This window comes from Salarias fasciatus, chromosome 1 (assembly GCF_902148845.1).
Source record: "Salarias fasciatus chromosome 1, fSalaFa1.1, whole genome shotgun sequence".
NCBI classification, from domain to species: domain Eukaryota; kingdom Metazoa; phylum Chordata; class Actinopteri; order Blenniiformes; family Blenniidae; genus Salarias; species Salarias fasciatus.
Genome location: NC_043745.1, coordinates 16,537,351 through 16,558,748, shown reverse-complemented (window position 1 = coordinate 16,558,748; position 21,398 = coordinate 16,537,351). Strand labels below are relative to the sequence as shown.

The following is a 21,398-nucleotide window of genomic DNA, read 5'->3' as shown; positions in this document are numbered from 1 at the left end:
TCCTTTAAAACATCAAAATGATCCCATTTATAGTATTATTTATTTTTTTGAGTAAATGTTTATGTGCTATGGGTCACAATAACAATGAAATTCTATTTTTCAGATACACCTGTATAATCATTATATTAGTAGGATCCACTTTTCCCTCCCCTCTATTGGCTGTTTGTAGCCTTTATGATTTACTTTAAAATCACTGCAGAGCTTTTCAATGTAGCACAAAGCATAGCACCTTACTCACCAGAGAGGAAAACCTCCAGCATTCCAGAGCTGAGAGGAAAACAAAAAAGAAAAGAAAAGAAAAAAAATGGATACAAATTTGATTCTTTAAAATATAATGTTAGTTTTTTGGGTTCCTTGTTGGATAAGAGTGAATGTCTGAGGATAAGAGATTAATGATTAATGATTTATTAATGTTAATAAATTCATCCATAAATATGACAATATGAAGGTTATGCTGTTTGTGCTTTCATTTAGTGTCTTTTTTAAATAATATTTATAATACTGACTTTTGAATAATTTGCTCTTTATTATTAATATTATTATCAATCATTACAGAACTGTTCCGTCAACACGATGTGACGTCATCTCCGGTGCAGCCAATCAGCGCTCTTTATTTTTGCGCCCTTGTAGCGGAGGGGGGGGGGGCAGCGGGGCAGATAGTGGGGCATTTCAACTGCGGTTTAAATAGCGAAGCACCCCGGAGCGAGGGAGCTGAGACCAGGTGTGAGGGGAGCTGTATGAGGCTGAGTGCCGCAGACCATGTTTGATTTGAGGACCGAGACGGAACGCAGAGAAACGCGCGAGACGCTCGGTGGATAATTTGGATGGCGAAAAGATCCCGGAGCGAACAGAGACGTCAATAAATAATGTAAGAATAACACGAAATGGTGCTGCTGCCCGCCGTAGGATGAAGCAGAGTGATTTTTATAGATTTTTTTTAAATTATTATTTTTGTGAATGCAGTCAGTGTAATCGGTGTCGTTTACCATGCGTGCGTTTTTTGGTGGTGTTTTGAATGACGCCAGAGCTCCATGCGGACTGCAGAGCCTCACCCGTGTGCAGATGTTTACATGTCTCCTCATAGGCCACACACACACACATTAACATTTGGTTATAATCACCCTGTAAATACCTGCTCTTTTCAATTTCAACGCTGGTGCCTCAGACAAGCCGTGTCTTTACTGGTCCTGTACATCACAATTGCTGATTACCAAATTACTCACCTTAAATCATTAGATCTGCATTTAACGCCATTCATTTGCAGCAGACAGTAATCCTAGAGTGTCAGACTAATGCTTCAGTCATATTAAATTGATTTAACTGGATAATCCTTCTCTTCATTATCTGTAAATCCACCTGGACCTGGACCTGTCTGTGTCTGTGTTTGGCTCAGTGTTTGTTTTACTGAGGGTGAAACTGAACTTGAATGAAAACCAGTGGCTGATCCAAAAGCCTCTCTGGATTTTTGATTCTTATTATCCTGACAGAATGCAGCCTTGACTCATTTTACACGTCTCAGAAATACCATTGAATGACACAAAAGGATGTTTTTGCCTTTCACTCTTGGTTGGCCATTACATAATACAGAACTTTTCTGATTGGAGGTGTCCTGCAAAAGTGGGCAAGGCTTTGTCTGTGGACTGTGTGTGTGTGTGTGTGTGTGTGTGTGTGTGTGTGTGTGTGTGTGTGTGTGTGTGTGAGAGAGAGAGAGAGAGAGAGAGGACACGTGGGCTGTGTTTACTGTGATATCAGATCAGTAGCATGACCATGAATGAACAAGTTTATTATTTACTGGAGTGTCTGAGACGCAAGGAGACAAATGAGGGAGTGACTGAGGCTCAGCGGTCAAATCATTATGTAACCAAACAGTCCCAGTTCTTCAGCAAGAAGTCACACTAAGGACAATTCATGCTCACTCATTAGTTTCTTCCTCTGTCTTTGTTTAGACACTTTCCACTCAAGTGGTTCTGAAGTATATCAGAGTAATTCTGGCTCCCAAAATCAGAGGAACCCTCAGATGTGATGCACAATCGTAACGTGTTCTTGTCATTACTGTTTGAACAGAATCTCCAGAGTAATTAAGGTCATGCTGTCCTGAGGTGTATTGTGTATGTACTGCATGTATGTGTGTGTGTGTGTGGTCCACGTTTTATTAGTGTTGTCGGCATCTGTGTGTTTACGCACCATGAATCAAACAGATTTTATTTTGGGATGGTGTTTTAAATGTGTGACTGTAAAGGTGGTCAAGGTCAGCGTCAGTCTTGAGTGAATAGTTGACAGTGAGGAGACATTCCTCCTGAAGTCCTAACAGCTCGGCGCCGTGTGTTTGTAAAGGCATCTGAGTCAGCATGAGCAGGTGGCGAATGGATATTTTAAGAGTGAATTTACTGTACTGGAAGGAAAGAGGAATCATAGGTTTTGTGTGTTTATACAAATGCTTTTTTCCCTGTGCCTGTCTGCCTTTATATGCATGCTTTCCTTCTGAGTTCCTCTCATCTTTCCACTTCATTTGTTCTCTTTTTTCACTGACTTTTCAGATTATTTTTGTTTTGTTTTCTTTACGTTTCTCAGCAGATTCGATTTAAAAAAAACATACAGAGCCACAATAGTGTGTGGTTTACTGAGCCAATAGCACATATTTAACAAAGGTTTTTTTTTTTTACTGTTAAGATTTATTAAAAGTGATGTTTTGCATATTTGATTTATGTTTCTAAAAATATATATTTCAGTGCGCAGTGACTCCCATGAGGAAGCCAGTGAGGCTGCAAGTCCACTAAGTGGTGTTATACACCATGTAACGTAGAATACACCAGTCATCATAAATATTGTAAAAATATGCTCACATATGTCAGTTTACTAATACAACTGTGACATTTCATTCTAGTGTAGGATTCAGTTCTTTAGGATGCATTTTGATGTTCCTCTCTCCTTCTTCTCGAATGAACAACCACCCATTTCTCAGCCCAGTGAATGCATTTCCCTTTTTTTGTGTGTCTGTGTCCCCAGCCGCGCTTGGCATTCAGCTCATAGTGCATGAGAGGCAGTGGATCAGAGAGACTGGCACAGCACCACATGATTAATCTTGTCCCTGATGGACCGTGTTTTCACCGCTGAGACGAACGAGGCAGTGCTGAGTTCATGTTCTGTCTCTAATAAACAGATTGTAGGTTATTTTAGGTACAACTGCAACACGTCACACACTCAAACACCCCCTGCATTCCGCAGCGCCACAGGAGTAAATGCAGAAAAGTGTTTTTTTTGGTTTCAGCGAGTCAAGAATAAAGCAATATTCTTTTGAATCGAATGTCCCCCCTCTGTCCGTCCGCAGATCCAGACCATGAACTATGTGGGTCAGCTGGCAGGTCAGGTGTTCGTACAGGTGAAGGAGCTGTACAGAGGACTCAACCCCGCCACCCTGTCGGGATGCATAGACGTCATCGTGGTCCGGCAGCCCGATGGCTCCATGCAGTGCTCCCCTTTCCACGTCCGTTTTGGCAAGATGGGCGTGCTGCGGTCCCGTGAGAAAGTGGTGAGTTGAAAAGAGTGCTCCGTATGTTCACAGGCTTTTTAGTATCGACACCAAAGCCATGCACATGGAAGTGTATTTTCTGTATTCAAATTGCCTCTTGGGCTGAACTGCTCAGGCCAGGAAGGGCATCTGGTGTAAAATGTACCTCAAGCTTTATTTGACAGATTGTTTTTTTTTTCCTTCACCTAAGCTTATTGTCCGTGTCACCATAGAGTCCAGAGCTGAAGCTTGTTTTTAGCATAAAAGTAATGGTTGATGTATTGTTTTGAACTCTCTTTTAATCCCGTCCTGCAGGTGGACATAGAGATCAATGGAGAACCAGTGAGTTTGCACATGAAGCTGGGGGAGAATGGAGAGGCCTTCTTTGTCAAAGAAACAGAGAACAAACTGGTGAGTGATAATTGACGCAGTTGCTCCTCCCAGCCTATAAACAAACATTAATTTAGAACAGAACATGTTGACATGAAGGTTATCTACATACGTATACATTCTCTGTTTGTTCTGGCTCCATTTTTATTTGCTGCTGTTCCAAATAGTTTGTATTACTTACTGATAATTCTCTAACCACATGCTGTTGTTATTTTAACTGCCAGGCTGAATTATCACATTTTCCTGCCCCGACAAGCCCAGCAGAGGCAGAAACGTGACTGTCTTATCATCTAGTCTTACCTCTGCCAACATTAAAAAAAAATCTGTCTCAGATTTGCAAACTATTATAGAAAATGATTCATATAATTGTTGCAATATATTGTAATTATTTAATGAAAGTGCATGTTTACATAATGTGAATATGAAATTACAAATGAAGCAGTGCAACATGATCCCACACTGATCTTTCCAGCTAAATGACTCACAGACAGCAACGTGCCGATGTGATTCAAGTTAAGCAGCTAAATACTAAAAGCAGCTCAGCTGAAATCAAATCTGAGCAGCATGTCAGAAAAAAGAGCTTCTGTGCCCCCTACGACATGTTCCTGTTTCCTAGAAACAAGAAGTCCTGACAGATACAAAATGTAAACAAGGCACAGGTCAGTCAGACTGGGTACACAAACACATCGGCAGCAGATAGTTCGTCACTCCACAGTGCACACGTGAACTTGATTTTCAGTTTTTTTTTTGCTGCGCTGCATTGTTACAAGTTGTGTGTAGTCTTTGTATAACTTGTCAACAACAAGTCATAAGCAGCTCATCAGCTCAGCACTGACCCACAGCAGCACAAGGTTTATGGCAAAGTGCCAGTCCTGTAGCAATTTTACTGAGAAAAGATTGATGAGGAAAACCAGATCAGATGAAAACCTTTACTTTCTAAATTTGCAGCTCATCTAACACACATGCCAGAGACTTCACACCTCAAAATTATCTTTGCAACTTCAACTCTAAACACACAAATAAACTGTTTTGTTGCTTTTCCTGAAGTCATAGAAGATCTTGATGCATGTCTGTGTTAGTGGAATAAGGGCAAGCCGAGCAGGAAATCGTGTGAACTGAGAGCATTTCCTTTTGCCTGGAATAGTGACTGTGTAGCGATAAGTGAGGATTCATGGCAGATGGGGGAAGAGGGGTTAAGATGACAATGCTGCTCTGAAGGAAACAGGGATGATCTCTTTCCTTGCTGTGGTAAACAACATTCACGGGCTGCCACCGTGTTATTTGTGAGGTAGTGAGCAATAGTCAGAGCTGGCTGTGCTCCCTTGTCCAGAATTTGGAGGGATGCATAATAGTCTGAGAAGATTTTATTCCTAATCTGAGAGATTACATTGGTCTAATGCTGCTTTCATTACTTAATGTCTCAAAGAGTAGAGGCTTTTCACAACAGTCAATCAATAGTTGCAACAGAAACGCTTCATAGTGGCTCCTGCAATACTGTCGAGTATCAAAGTGACAGCTTCTAAATGTAAATCTAAAGGTATTTGCTCATTCTGCGTCATCGTGTCTCTTATACGATTTTGGCCCAATGTCAAATCCTCTCCCTAACTCAGTGCTCCCTCTACAGACTGGAAAACACCAGAGATCTATTTATAGCTCTGTGTAGTTTGCTCTGTGTACAGTCTGCTGGACACAGGCCTGCTGGTCACTGAACTGTCTGATGCAGTCAGACAGCAGGCAGCTGAGCAGCTCCACATTCACATAGCAAAGTGCATCTTCCACTGAGATGATTTGGTTTATCCTTTAACTTAATGTCGTCTTTTATCTCATTGATTTTAATGTTGAAAACTTGATAACGTTTCTGGTAGCTGTGGCATCGAGCCCAGTCTTCTGCGACTCTCCTCCCTCTGGGTTTACTGTTGAACCTGAGGATCTGTTGCTGCTTGTTCTTTATCAAATACATCAGGCACTTTGAACATGACGCAGGTGTTCAGGCTGTAACATCAGGAATCCTCAAATACTTGTGGTTGAAAAGTAATACACTCTGATGAGCTCATTTATCCCCGTGTTGTTACACTGATGTAGCTTATACTGCTTCAGAGAACAAATTCAGGTCTGACTGTCTTCAAGTTCAATCCATCGATGCACTATTTTCCAACTTTGTATGTCAGCATGTTTACCGTTACTGATTTCCCTCAAGAATTCCGTCTAATAATCTGAGTTATTACCTGATGTTATACAGTAGCTGCAGCATAGACTCTGCTGCTGAATCCACACGTCACAGATTTTCTTGATACGGGTTAAATCTGAGCAACAACAGTTAAATGTTAAGATTCTAGTTTTAAGAAAAACAGATTAAACCTTTCAAATATTTTCATCAGTCAAACCAAGATTAGCAGTGAGCTGGATGTTTCTGTGAAGTGTGGAGCTCAGCGCAGATGCCTGATGGCCTTGAATGTTACACACTCTTTCTCTCTCCTGCCGAATAAATCGAGCTGTTTTGGACTGTGTCACAACATGTGACCCACAAACCATGCGTCAGTCGGCTCTCTGGATCATCCCTCACTGTCTCTGTCTCTCTCTTCATTTCCAATCACCAAATCTGTGTGTTTCTGCTAATCTGGGTTTGAATTTAAAGTCTTAGCAGATTATTTAGATGCTTTCAGAAAATAAGCTTCACTGTCCGATCGATCAGGAGAGGCTTGTGCTCGGCTTTGCTTTGACTTCTTTCGCTGACAGATGAAGAATGTCTCATGTGAAGGCCGTATTTGTGCCGTGGGAAATGGCTGTGACAGCCAGCATGAAGTCAAGAGACGACAGCTGTTCAACTCCGGGCATTTGTCATTTTTTCTTTCTGTTTTGAGATGTGAAGAAGTAACTCTTCTTATTACTAGGTGGCAGCGATGGAAAAAAAAAAAAAAACTGAGGGCACAAGTTGCCTGGGGCGTATCCCATTTAAAAAAAAAAATGAGGGTAATTCAGAGCTGTTAGTACCATATGTCAGCCATATTTGCCCTCACACCCCCCAATGTGTTACTGAAGATCAATATATACTCTGCTGAAGCAGAGATTAGTTCTTCCTCCCATTATTTTCTCCCAGTCCTGGTTTAGGACTTCTGCAGGTTGAATCGCTGTTCCAGTCGACTCAGCTGTAAACTATCTGCTCACGCAGACGAACTGTTCACTCCAGACGTAGTGCGCCTGCACAGTAGCAACGTTTTCATGGTTAACACGGAGATAGAGCCCGAGTGTTTCCGGAATCTTTCGTTCTGCCCTGCTGATATTTTTCCACCGTTAGCTTTGACCACTCGCTTCACTTCCTGTTTGAAAAGGGTTAGGGTTAGACTGGAATATCAATATACTGTTTTCAAAGTTTCAGTATGTACCTCAGTATTGATCAGCTCTATTATGCAGGCACTATTTAAGCAAAGAAACCATTTGACTCTCGGTGTCTGAGAGTTGACAGCACGGCTTTACTTGATATTAGCATTTCAGCTCTCAATAAAATGATTAAGTCAATTTGAAATGTGTCATTCAGCAGTTACTCTTTGCTTTTCACTGAGTAAAGGCAGACAACTGTCCTGTCGGCTCTGAAATGCCACTCTTCAACATCTAGAATGAAAAAAAAATGGACATGGATAACTCATGTTTTTCTCAAGCAACAAGCAAATTCTGACCTTTCACAGGACTGTAAACTCGAACACATAAACAAATGTTGAGTTTTCAACGATTTTATTGAAGCAAGTCTGAACCCATTCATTCACACGGAGACCTTGGTTGTGTTGGAGGAAGCCTCGCGCACTTGGAGGGAACCTACCAAACATGGAGAGAATGTCCAAGTTCCACACAGAAAGAAAGCTTCATCCTGTGAGGCAACAGTGCAAACCACTGTTCCACCACGCCTGCCTTGCTTTTTTTACAGCTCCTTGAAGGGTGAAGGGTTCAGACTGTTGCGTTTCAGGTTCTTCTCCTCCTCTGAGGGGTCCAGCTCTCCTCTGTCTCCTGATGGTTCAGGGACATCTTGCGCTCCAGCTGGACCTTCAGCTTCTCAACCTCTATCTGGAGTTCCCTGTGGTTCTTCTCCTCTCGTTTCTGCTCAGCCAACCTTGAATTTGAAGTGAATTTGTTGATTTTAGTTTGCACATATTAAATACAGATGTTAAACTAAAAAAACAAAAACATAAACAGTGCTGTGAAAGGAGCAGTGCCTTCGATGGAGAAATTGCTGTACAGCTCTCAGGAGGTTGATGGTGTGCCGGTCCTGTGACGCCCTGTCAGCATGGATCTTGATCTGTCTGTCCAGCCTCTCCTGGAGGCCCTGGTTCTCCAGCCTCACTGCCAAAATCGCATTATCACACAAGGCCCTGAGAACTTGCTGTGATTCTCGAATGGCGTCCATTTCCTCCCGGAGCGCTTTGTTCCTCTGCCTCTCCATCTGTAGTTCAGCCTCCAGCTTCTCTTGCAGGACCTTGTAGGCCACCTGAAGCTCTTCGTAGTCCTTCTGCAGAAGTTTTTTCTTCCTCTGCTTGATGGTACTTTGTACCTAAAATAAACAATGGATTTTATTACCTTCAACTTAATTTCTCCATTTATTTATTCTACTTCTTATGCTGTTCTTAATGACCGCCTGTCTTACCTGGGAGGCCAGCTTCACGTTGCTGAGAGTCTCTGGGTCAGAGAATCCCATAACCCTCTCCAGCTCTCGTTTGGCATCCTCCTCCCTGTTGATGGTCTCTTCCTTCAGTTGTTTTTGCCTTTTGAGCTCATCTCTTGTCTCCTCCAGCTCACTGGCAAGCTTGGCCATTTTGAACCTGTCTTCCAAAGTTTCCTGTCTTTCCTTCTCCAATGGCATCGTCAGCCGTTGGAGTTCTTGGTCAAATCCGTCGGGCTGCATGGAGGCACTGCTGCTGGAGGTGTCGTCTAGAAAGAACATTGTATTTCTGGTATACTCGGATGAAAGATGGCGTAAGTAGCTCGGAAGTGATAGAAACTCACCTGCTTCCTGAGCTTTGTCCATCCTGCTGTGATGAGTTGATACAAACTTCTTGGTCTGCTGTTGCCACGGCAACATCTGCTTTCTGTCAAAAATGAAAACATCCTGTTTTTATTTGAAGCGGCTGATCATTCCTTCAAATGTAAACAAACTGTTACGCAACATTCATATGCAATTAATATCAGGGCTGATCGAGTTTCGTATGGCTTATGTTGATTCATCTGTTGAGGAATACGATCAATAAAAAAAATAACTTTATCCAGTTTAATTTTTAATGCCACTACAACAGCATTTCATGAAGTTGCCTGAAAAGGAAAAAAAAACCCAAAGCAAATCTATTGTTCCTCTCCATAGATCTAAAAATCGTCTCTTCTGTTTCTCACAGCTTTCATTCAGGGGTTTTTACCACATTCAGATTCATTTGCTGTAGCACTCTGACATGTTTAATACCTTCCTCCAGCAGCGTGGCGTCACATCTTATATTTACTGTGTTTGTGCAGCTGTGCAATCACTCCACGACAAACTAAAGTCGTCATGTGGAAATGATGCTGTTTGCAGGGAATAATTTAAAAATAATTTCAATGAAGATAAAGATAATTTATAATTTAAAGATTCCTGTTTTCATCTGCATGGCTCTTTTCTTTATCTATTTCCATGGTGCAATTTATCACACTTTAGCTTAACAAATTATCCATAATGAATAAATGACTGTAGCTGATGAATGACAGTGGGAGACTTATTCTTACATAGAAACTCGATTTTTTAAGCTTATTTATGCATACACATACTAATGTACCGTAACACAGTTCGTCTATTATGTACAATTATCCCTACAGCCATAGTCTGTGTGAGAACTCTCACTCCAATGAAGCCTGTTTGTTTCACAGCCTACAGTAGTTTGTGAGCAGTTATATGTTAGAAAATTGATAGTCGATTCATCCTTACAGGGATATTCACATAAAACAACAGTAGCTTATCATTATGTCACTGTAAAATATGGACTTTCTTGAAATCAGCAATACATGGAGCATATTTTGAACATCTTGTCTCTGTAGAAATGAAGTTCTGTCTTTTGCTGAATGGTTAATGGTTTTATTAAACATCATATTATCATTTATTTCTGTGCTATCAGGAGGTTGTTCCAGCTTACCTGGCAACATCACCCATCTTATCAGTGGGGGAGGAGCTGATGAAGGCCCAGCTCGGCCGGGGAAGTTCACGTCATCACGGTGAGCTGCTGGACACGGTAGACGCCACAGAATTACTGAGAGTGCTTGCTTCCTCTTTGAACTTTTTTTTTTTTTTTTTTACCTCTTTTTCATCACGTAGACGCCATAACCAGTGGATCGCTTCCGGTCCAGAGCCTGGGACCCCAACAGAGTGAAGGAGGCATGTCCAAGAAGAGGAGGAAGAGGAGGAGGAAGGCACGACATGATGGAGGAGGACTGGGAGCAGGAGGGAGGAGAGAGGAGAGCGGAGAGGAGTTCTCTGAGGATGAAGACATGTTCACCATCGACCTGAGCTCCGACGACGAGAGAGAGGGGGATGGCAGCAGGTGTGTGTGTGTGCACACTGTGGGTTAGGACAAGTTGTAGTTTATAAAATGTCAGTTCAGAACAGAGGTTTTTGACCTTCCAAACTGAAAGAACTGTTTTTGTCCACTTTGAACCAAAGGAGATTTATTTAAAGCTGCAATACATGCTTCATCTTCAAAATGAAGATACCAGCTGATAAACATTGATCTCCTCCATACACCAGCACTTTTTGTTGCATTTATGAAACTCAAGAACTGCAATCATGAACCAGAAACAAACAATAAGCTACTTTTACATTAATTTTTTGGGGGGGTTTATTCATTTTAACATTTTCACTGTTGCATTTACTCTCTCTTATAGCCATTGGCTTTAGCTGATTGAACTGTATTAGCCATTTAACACGTCAAGATAGCTTTAGAGTTTTGTGCATATTTCTCTTCGTACAAATTGAATGAAAATTTTCTTCATTTGGGTTTCTTCTCGGGAAGCTTACCGCAGAGTGTGAGTGTAAATTCATCAATCATCAAACATACTGAAATGCAGCAGGCAAGTGACACCGTGGGATGTCTTGCATGTTTAGTTGGGAAAGGCAAAGCCATTCTTCTTTAATTAGGATGTCAAATTTTTTCCACCTTAAACGGTGAGATAACAGATAACATTTATGATAGGTTGTCTGCTGCACAACAGATTTGCACAAAGAATGAATAAAAGTATTTATTTACTCTTAATGTTGCTGCCTTTACACTGAACCCACACTGGAGCTAAAGAAAAATGTAAAGGAGGTTTCAAAACTGAAAACTGATGAAATATTCAGGCAGCTCTTCAAAAGATTTTCATACAAATGTTGAATCACGATGTAGTCCACAAGAGAAAAGCTGAAGAAGCCACTGAAGGAGCACAACGTCTCCCAAGAAAATGTCCAGTTGACATGATTCAATCTGCATCGTGCTGCACCTAAATTTATATCATAAATAATAAACGCTTAATATTCATGGATATTTTTCCTACAATTCCTACATGATTTGGTTTAATTCGCAATATTTGAATATAACAATAAAACCTATTAATGTGCTTTTTTCTGAAAACCTAAATTAAGGTATGGTTTGTTTACTCAAGGATTCATTGACATATTTATGTCATTACAAAGCATTGTGGCAGAGATAGAATAAATGACACTGAATCAAGAAAGGTCAAATCAAAACAGAAAAAGGACATTTTGATTATGTTTTTTCGAATATTTAGCTCTCTCAAGCTGAGCAAGCATGTTATACCAGGGCTGTGTGGGTGTTGCTGGCTCTGTATTACTGATTTTGAGTGTGTGTTTTCATGTAGAGAACCACAACTGGCAGTCAAATATTTTTCATAATCTTTGTCCAGTGTTGCATAAAGTAGATTTATATGGCTTCAGTCTGAGTTCAGTAAAATCATCTCAACTGAACAAATCCCCCAGGCGCAAGCAACGTGAGGACAGGCGATTTAGTGTGTGTGTGTGTCTGCAAGTATGTACATGCTGGTGTGTGTGTGTGGGTGCGTGTGTGTGTGTAGCTTTCAGGAAAAACCAACTTTGTCTGTTGGACACTGTCCAGGGATTTGTCCTGTTTCCCACAGTCGTCTCCGTATTTTTGAAATGATACCACACACGGCCTTCTTTTAGCAAGTTTACCACATGTTGTGCTGGGAAAATTCCTGAAACCATGAAAGACACAAAGGAATGCATGTGTGTGTGTGTGTGTGTGTGTGTGTGTGTGTGTGTGTGTGTGTGTGTGTGTGTGTGTGTGTGACTCTCAGACTGTACTCTATGAGGGTAATTCCAAGGCTGGATTGTGCCATGTATATTATTATTATTATTATTATTATTATTATTATTATTATTATTATTATTATTATTATTATTATTATTATTATTGTTGTTGTTGTTGTTATTATTGATGCAGAGATCTTGTTTTGTGACAAAACGATGTGAATGCGTGTGACTGACATGCATGTATGTGCATGTTTGTGTTTGTTTTCAGGGCCGTGTTCGGTGATCAGGGGTTGACAGTCAATAACCACACACACCCAAACCCAAACTGGATTCATTCACAGAGGTAATATTGGACTCAAGCCTCCACACATACTCATCCAATGACAAAACTAATAACCATTTTGGATTCTTGCTTAATCAATCTTTCTTGATACTTTTTCCTGTTTTATCTTTTCCACGCCACTCTCTCCATAGCTAAAGCATTTTCTGTCCTTACATGAAGAGATTAGTCATGATTTGCTGTCTTTCCTCCTTCTCAACATCTTTCTGTTTGTGTTTGTCTGTCTTTTTATCTTCCTGTAGTTCTGTGACTAAGGACACTCTCTCCATCCCTCCACACTGTGGTCTGTCCATATCCTGTCCTCAGCAGATCTCACAGTTCCCTTCTCTTAGGTATCACTTTTGATTCAACCATCTCTGAGTAACTGATCATTTTGATGAAGGAATCTGAGAACTTTTTTTTTTACCTTTATCACAATTAATATATTATTGTTACCTTTTGAAATGAGTAAATAAACTTTATTTCTTAAACTCAATGTGTGATCAAACTGTTACTTTTTCAGCAGCCCAGATGATTCACGGTCGTCCACACCGAAGAGCGACTCCGAGTTAAATAATCCGACAAAGGACAACCCTGAGATGCTGTGGACCTGGGGGGAGCTCCCACAGGCTGCACAGGTACGCACACAAACACGTAAAAATAACTGTTTGGAGAATATTTGAGGACACACACAGATGAATCCCTTCACAAGTGAAAATGAAAAAAAGAAATGAAGATAAACAAGCATTACATCAGGAATGTAACTATTCTCCCTGCCTTTTCCAGCCATCTTTCCTAACTGCCCACCAGAAGCAGGACCTGGCCCCGGCCGTCTCCATCCCGGTGTCCGACAGCACTCATTTCAGAGCCATCACTGACTCTGGACCCCCCTCCCTCACCCTCTTCAGCCCCCAGCCGGGACGGACCACGGCTGCTGCTGAGCACCAGGAGCCTGAAGAAAGGAGTGGAGCCAAGACCGCAGAGCAACACGGTACATATATATTTAGAATAACAGTCTGTCATCTCTGCAGTGACTTTTAAACATGTAACTTATGAAAACCAAGCATGTAGCAAGAGTAAAAGTAAACGTGAGAAGGGATATTACTGTCAGGTGTTAAAGTTGAGTTGAGATTTCTCTCTAAAATGTTCCCTGTTAATTATACTGTGAAACATGCAGAAAACTTCAGGAGCTGAGTGTTTTTTGTGCTGTATGTGGAATCTGTGATCAAACGCTTGTGATGCCCTGTGCATGCTTGATGAATCTCAGTAGACACAATTGACTCTTTACTGTCACGTGTACCATTAAATAAGATATTCTGTAAATCTTAAAGCTTTGGAATGAGTCAAGGATAAAGCTCTCAAGTTACTAATGTAAACAGTGCAGATAGCAAGCACTGGATGCTTTTCTTGGGGTGTTATGCTGCAGCATGCTGCCCTCCAGTGGTAGTTTTAGGCTAACATTTAATAAGTGACGCTGCTGAATCCAAACGCAGGCCCCTAAAATCTGATTCACTCATGCAAACTGGTGACCCATGTGTTTGTTTTCATTTACCACATGATTTTTTTTTCCCCCCTCTGTTCTTCATTCAAAGGGAAACTGATTGAAAGTGTCGGGCCGTCATCTGCAGAAATCGAGTCTCTAACCGCCTGCTCCATGTCGCCGAGGACTCTCCCTGATCATCTGGAGGAGGGCAGAAACAGAGGAAGTCCCATCAGAAGGACTGACTCGCCCTCCAAGAGGAAAGGTATTGTATGGGCTGTATATTTGTTAACACTCTGAAAGATTCTTTGAACTCAAAGAGTTTTTTTTTTTTCTTTTTTTCAAATCTCATTAGAAAAGAGAAGTCAACACCTGGGCGCTGATGGCGTCTACCTGGATGATATCACTGAGCTGGAGCCTGAAGTAGCTGCTCTGTATTTCCCTAAAAGGTCTGTTATTGATACACTGACGACGTATAGACTGTTATGTTGCGCCTGCCTGGACGGCCCTCTGTTAAGTGTTTCTCTCCCATCAGTGACGGAGGCAGCAGCTCAGTGAAGGCAGACTCAGAGATGATGATGATGGGCGTGCGGAGCGCCAATCAGTCCCCGCAGTCGGTGGGCAGCAGCGGGATGGACAGCGGCATGGACAGCCTGCCGGACCAGATCAGTGACCTGCCTCACGTGGCCATCTCTCTGTGTGGAGGACTCACCGACAACCGGGAGATCACAAGAGGTAGGACCGCAAACACAGCCGGTGTTGCTGCACACATCAGCGAAAAGAAGTGACATATATAGAGAGGTTCAAAAGAAGAAACAGTTGTTTGTTGCATCTTTTTTTTAATAATTATTGAGGTGATGGTGTAGCTTTCAAATCAAGACACTAGAAAAAGCTTCAGGATTTACACTTTTTCAATTGACAGAAACAATATTTTTTAGTGTCTCTTTTACACTTACAGGAATTATTGCTTGTCTGCTTGCAGTTGTTTGAAGTCTGTGTGTTTTGTTTTGTTTTTTTTTTTAATCCCACAGAGCAGTTTCTGGAGAAATCTGTTTCATACCAGCAGTTCTCTGAAAACCCTTCTATCATCGATGACCCCAACCTGGTGGTCAAGATAGGAAACAAGTACGTTAATGCCTGGGTTTAACAGTGTTTTTTACATCTCAGCTGGGACATGTATTACCAAACATAATAGACTCTCTCTTAAAAATCACTACGACATAAATGAAAGACTTTTTTTTTGCTGTTAGAAATCTTGGAAATGAAAGTGTAATTGCCTTTTTGTTGCAGGTACTACAACTGGAACACAGCAGCTCCTGTCATGCTGGCCATGCAGGTCTACCAGAAGCCGCTGCCACAGGTAAGACTTCCACAGGAATAAAGACTTACATTGCTGCTAAAAGAGCAAATAATAAATGCATCAGTAGTATTGTGAATGGACCCTTTGTTTCACATTCCTGTAATGTTGAATTGTTTGCAGCATTTTTTAATTTGTGTATTTCTGGAAAGGGCTATTCAGGGGGAAAGGGCGTTTTCAGTATTTTTAGTTGATCTTGTATTTTCTGTGCCAAGACACCTTGTTAAAGTAATGTAATTTCAAATGCATACCATTTCCTACTGGAATTATGGATTACTCCATTCAACATCAATGAAAACAATGACTTAACACGTTATTTGATTATTATCATTATTATTGCTGCGGCTGCTGCTGCTGCTGCTGTTATTGTTGTGTTCACACCCCTGCACCACTCTTCACCTGTGCACGCCCAGCATTTTTCACTAATTCTCCTTAATCTGATGTTTCACTTTGGTTCCCTGTCATTTCTCATCATCGACTCATTATTTCATTAAAAATCAGCCCAGCACTTCCAGCTAATGTGTGTTCACCATCATTTCTGGCTCTCACTCTCAGTGTTTCCAAACAAAGCGATATGTGAGAACAAAGTTGTCCTCAGACTCTGAAACTGGGTATTTATGAACACACATAGTGGAGCTTGTGTCACAGCTGCCAGTATTAAACCACGGTGAAATGCTGCATTGTATCTGCTGTCCTAACACTTATAATAATGTCATGTTTTTATCCCCCTCCTTATTTCTCCCTCTTTATTTAAACACACTCTTTCACCGCCCATCCAAGTGTTGGTGTTTGAGTTATGTGTTTTCTGTTTTTGGCCTCTTCTCATACTGCCTCCCCGGCCTGTTTGGCTCCAGCCCTTCACAGCCTGTATGTTTTCTGGCTTTGCTCGATTGTCAGTCCGTGCATGCCTTTGTCTGTAGCTCTGAGGGTTTTTTTTTTTTTTCCTCATCATTTCCCATCATTGCTATGATACCTGTCTTCTTGTGAAATTTTCCCATTTCAGCCATAATCCTCCAGCCTTTTCTCTTCTCAGATCCTTTTTTTTTTTTTTTTGCATGCTGTTGTTTTTACTTTTTCTGCCTTTATTTTTGTCAAGTTGGTTTTGATTTAAAAAGTGGTGCTTGTTTTGTTTTGTTCTACATTTATCTTTGTTGTGTTTATTTTTTGTGCTTTTTGTGGAGTTTTTGTCCCATTTTTTTGACAGTTTTGAGTTGTATGTGCATGGTTGTCTCCAGGCCTCTGTGGAGAACATCATGAAGGAGAAGATGCCAAAGAAAGGAGGACGCTGGTGGTTCTCATGGAGGAGCAGGAACAGTGACTACAAGTCTGTGAGTGCACAGATAGACGTGATGCAAGGGAGACGATTTGGTTCTAGATAGTCTTTAGCTACATGACGTAACGGATGATAGAAAATGTCAGATGGCTGAAAGGGAAGGAGGCAACTTAAAGTTATGACTGTTCTTGATCGTCAGCTCTGACTTTTGATCTTTGTGTACCTCAGGAGTCAGTAACAGAGGCAGGGGGTGAAGAAAGCTCGATCCCGATGGCCACAGAAACCAGGTGACTTCAGGCGCACCTCCGTGCTTCCTTGTTTCATTTTTACGCCGTTTGCTTCGCCACTGTCCAGGCTGTTTGATTTATGACCAAACCGGGTGTTTGATGGTTTCAGAATGAAGGACGAGTCCTCCTCTAGCGATGAAGACCACAGATCCTCCTCCCTTCAGGTGTCTGGATCCTGTCAGTCGGAGCCTCTCATGAGTTCTGGCAACGTCTGTTATAAGAAGACTCTACGACTCACCTCTGAGCAGCTGGTATTGTATTTACTGATTACACTGTTAAAACGACACTCCCATATGAAACACGTGCATGTAGTTTAACTCTGTGTGTGTGTGTGTGTGTGTGTGCGTACAGGCCAGCCTGCAGCTCAAAGAGGGTCCTAACGACGTTGTGTTCAGTGTCACCACTCAGTATCAGGGCACCTGCCGCTGCCACGGCACCATCTACCTGTGGAGCTGGGATGACAAGATCATCATCTCTGATATCGATGGAACCATCACCAGGTTGGACACAAACAATCATTTAGTACACAGGCCTTAAACATCTCAAAGCAATAAAAAAAAAAAAATTAAAAAAATCAGAACACAATAGCATTACTGTTTAAAATGATCTGCCCTGATTAAGTGATGTTGGCTCTCCTGTGTCTGCCTTTAGGTCTGATACTCTGGGTCACATCCTGCCCACTCTGGGTAAAGACTGGACCCACCAGGGAATTGCACGACTCTACCACAGAGTCAGCCTGTGAGTGACGCCCTGCTCAGCTATAGTTCATATTGCTACAGTTGAAAATTCACTGAAATGCTTAAGTACAATCAATCTCCCTTTTTACTTTCTGCGACAGGAACGGCTATAAATTCATGTACTGCTCGGCTCGAGCCATCGGCATGGCAGATATGACCCGAGGCTACCTGCACTGGGTCAATGAGCGAGGAACCATGCTGCCGATGGGCCCGGTGCTCCTCAGCCCCAGCAGTCTTTTTTCGGCCTTGCACAGGTCAGAAGCATGTACACTTTTTAGCAGCATGTACAAATTTTGCATGTATAACTTCCAAGCATTGACATATTTATGTGAAAGTTGCTGTTGTTTTCCAAGAAAATTCAAAAAATACTTCAACAAATTACATACTCTCACTTAGTAATGCCTTTGGATTAACAAACAATAGGGAAACATTTAAAAAAATATATTAAAATGTGCACAATGTTATATGTTTTGTAGGGAGGTGATTGAGAAGAAACCAGAGAAGTTTAAAATCGAGTGTCTAACAGACATCAAGAATCTCTTCTACCCTAATACTGAGCCATTCTACGCTGCATTCGGCAACAGAGCTACGGTGAGAACATACACACACGCATGGGCACACACACTTGCACTTTGGTAATAGTATTGAAGAACCACGGTGCTGATTGTTTCTGCGGTTGATTTCAGGATGTGTACTCCTATAAGGAGGTGGGCATTCCGCTCAACAGGATTTTCACTGTCAATCCCAAAGGGGAGCTGACGCAGGAGCACGCCAAGACCAATGTCTCCTCGTAAGGAATATTCTCTGTTCTGCTCCCAGCAGCACACATTAGGGTGCACTGGTATTTTATTGTCTAAAATATGCCTTTTCTCATTAAAAAAAAAACTGTCTCCATCAGTTTTGGGCACCTGTGTGAGATGGTGGACCATGTTTTTCCCGTCCTGGGTCAAGACGAGGAAGCAGACGTCGCTCACTCTGACTCCTTCAACCGATGTAACTACTGGAGAGACCAACTTCCTGAAGACAGCGGTCAGGAGGAAGACGGCCCCAAGCCACTCCAAACGAACTGAGGAGGCGCCGGGTTTTTTCCACTGATCACAGTCAGACTGTGATCAGTGGGTTTGGAACCCATCATGAAGCATCTTGCTTTATGTGAGCATGGTAAAACGAATGTAGCTCTTCAGCTCAGAGACAGTACCACTGATTTACCCAAGACGAATGTGTCTCCTGGATCACTCACAGATTCATCTCTGTGGCATTTTTTTGGAGCAAAAGCATTGATTCGAATTAACATTGAAACAAAAACTTTGGGGTGAAAATAAAAAACTTAGGGTTTATTGCAAGTAAAGAAAAGGCATCTTGGAAATAAAGGGCAGGTTTTGGAATAAATCAAAGTGATGGTTTCCTCTGAGCGAGGGATCAATACAGGGTAAAAGACTCACATCACACAGCTGCAGGTGCCTCACATGAGTCAAGCACATAACTCAGACATATGAAGGCATTCCTTAGAACAAAAGAGAAGCCGTCCTTTAGCTCGGAAAGTGATCGGTTTTCTGTTATTGGGTGAAATCATAATGAGTGAAACATTATCTCACATAAAATCTAGCTTTTCCAGGCACAAATGGGTCTGTTTGGGCAGCATTTTTGCTTCACATATTGTTATATAACTTGTACTGGCAGATTTAAAAAAGAAAAAACAACAACATATGCAGTATATTTGTGTAAATAGAAACTCAGAATCTTTGTTTCATCCGGTCTAGATATGTGACTATTTATCTTTACTGACCTCAGTGGAAGCTCCGCACCAGCTCTTCTTCCGCCACGACCCTCGATCGCCACATCCTCAGCATCACATTTCACGTTCACATTACATTTTGGTAAACGCCATCCAGAGCGTGCAAAAATATAGAAAGAACATTTCACAGACTGTGTGTCCACTCCTCGTCTGTGCCAGACTCCTTTTGCAGGTTCAGCCATATTGTGTGTGGTCCTCTGACCGTCCTACTGTGAAACATGCGACTTTGGCCCATTTTTGTAGTTTTGAGTGACGATATTCAAGACGAACGCAGGACAATGCAATTAACTTCAGTGTGTGTTATTTTTTTATGTGTGCAAACAGAAGAACTCCAGTGATATGCTAGAATGTAATATGTAAATCATTCATATGAAAAATGCTCTTCAATGCAATTACTTTATAAGATCACCTGTGACTAAGATGGTATATTTTCAGTTTTTTTTATTGTTACTGCACAGAACAGTATATTTCAGTGCACAGCATTAATCTGTCATGTAGTGGAAATTTAACTTCACATTCAATGCTTTTCCGAAAACATAATTTTTCTCATAGTTTTGTATATGTAATTTTTGTTTTTATGCACTGATCAGATAACATCTACTGTCGTAAACCAGATGTGAGTTTTTCTGTTTCTTTGCTGAGGTAAACCACCATAACGGCAGAACCAATTCCACAACCTCATGGAAGTGAGATTCTTTTTTTAAATACACTGTCTGCAATACTTTCTTATTGGTGCTTTTTCACATGTCATAAAAAACACTGTTTTATGGTTAACCGTTAATCTCTTTCCTTTCATCATGTTACAACTAAAGCAATAGATCAGCATGCAGTATTTTAGAAAAAAAAACCACTAAATGCTACTGTTTGATTATTTCAGGTTTGCTGTTTTGTCTGCAGAATTTTTATCCCCTGTTTCTTCCATCACGTGCTTCGAAACGTGTAAATGTCCATTTTTATTTAAGGATACGAGAAGAGAATCTCACTGATATCAGTGTGATGAAAAAAAAGTCAGGTTGCCAAGACTGGGTTTGTCATGTAGACTGTTCATGTATAGAGTAGAAACCGTATATCTGATGCTGTACTGTGACTGGCTGCCAAAAGAAAACCTAATCAGGAATTAACATTTTACTAAATCCAAACCTTTCAATGTTCACGTGCTTTTTGGTGTGATTTGTTTAAGTGGAAAAGACGCAATTGAAGCATGTTATTATAATATTAAGACGCATATGATCATTGTCCTGTCACCTGACCTTGTTATGACGTCTGCTGCTTTAAAAAAAGAAGAGAAACTCTGAGCTAACACCAATTTGCTACATACGTATGTACCATGATTATTGTTTTACTTGCAAAATCATCTTTAGGTGATCACGACCTCATTCTTTCTGTGAAAGATTTATTAAAACTCTTGACTAGTTTTCAGTGTGTGCTTGTCTTAATTTGGATGTTTGTCCAGTTTTCTGTCTCCCGGGAAGAGGTTTTGTTTTTGTTCAGTCACCCAAACAGTGTGCACAGCAGTCTCTTGCTATCAGACAAATAGTCAATTTTCACTCAATTCAAAGGTAATTTCAGCTCTGAGTAACACGTTTTCTTATTTCCTGAGAGGTAACAGTTGATCATGAAATATTTGCTTCCCTTTTCACCTCCAAAACAATCTGAGCTGAACAGATGGAAATAAAACCACAACCATCATGACGCTTTTCCTCAATTTTGATTCAGTTTGGTTTCAACATCTTATACAATGATTGCAAAAGAGAGTGCTTCTCTTCCGGAAAAAGTTCCGCTCGTCACGAAGAATGGCTCGATTGATTTACTCTTAAAAACATCATCATTTTTTAATTTAAATGCCCTTCACTACAGATGAACCACCACCTTTTTGTTTCCTTTCCTTTGTATCATCTACAGTTGCATTATACTAGTCTCTCTCTCTCTCTCTCTCTCGCTCTCTCTCTCTCTGTCTTAAACTATTTCATAACATTCACAGGC

The 21,398-nt window shown here is 41.1% G+C and overlaps 1 protein-coding gene across 2 annotated transcripts; it reads left to right on the top strand.

The window, feature by feature from the left end:
- Positions 1–664: 664 nt before the first annotated feature.
- lpin1a (lipin 1a) lies at positions 665–20,829 on the top strand. Of its 2 annotated transcripts, XM_030092440.1 has the most exons (24): positions 665–868; positions 3,329–3,529; positions 3,824–3,919; positions 10,021–10,117; positions 10,218–10,443; positions 12,436–12,510; positions 12,750–12,839; positions 13,010–13,124; positions 13,273–13,477; positions 14,079–14,231; positions 14,322–14,415; positions 14,502–14,701; positions 14,998–15,091; positions 15,257–15,326; positions 16,104–16,190; positions 16,559–16,651; positions 16,825–16,883; positions 16,993–17,134; positions 17,235–17,383; positions 17,535–17,621; positions 17,722–17,874; positions 18,097–18,211; positions 18,307–18,410; positions 18,519–20,829. In XM_030092440.1, exons 2-24 carry the CDS (start codon positions 3,338–3,340, stop codon positions 18,688–18,690), a joined length of 2,868 nt encoding a protein of 955 aa, XP_029948300.1. In that variant the 5' UTR covers positions 665–868; positions 3,329–3,337; the 3' UTR covers positions 18,691–20,829. The 2 variants fall into 2 exon arrangements, with proteins under 2 accessions (XP_029948300.1, XP_029948308.1); XM_030092448.1 differs by lacking the exon at positions 16,104–16,190.
- The last annotated feature ends 569 nt before the right edge of the window (positions 20,830–21,398 follow it).

Excerpts from the sequence above, each read along its gene's own strand:
- lpin1a (XM_030092440.1), top strand. The coding sequence starts at position 3,338 with ATGAACTATGTGGGTCAGCTGGCAGGTCAGGTGTTCGTACAGGTGAAG. Across the intron at positions 12,511-12,749 it reads AACTGGATTCATTCACAGAG|TTCTGTGACTAAGGACACTC; the intron begins GTAATATTGGAC and ends ATCTTCCTGTAG. Across the intron at positions 14,416-14,501 it reads GCTCTGTATTTCCCTAAAAG|TGACGGAGGCAGCAGCTCAG; the intron begins GTCTGTTATTGA and ends CTCTCCCATCAG.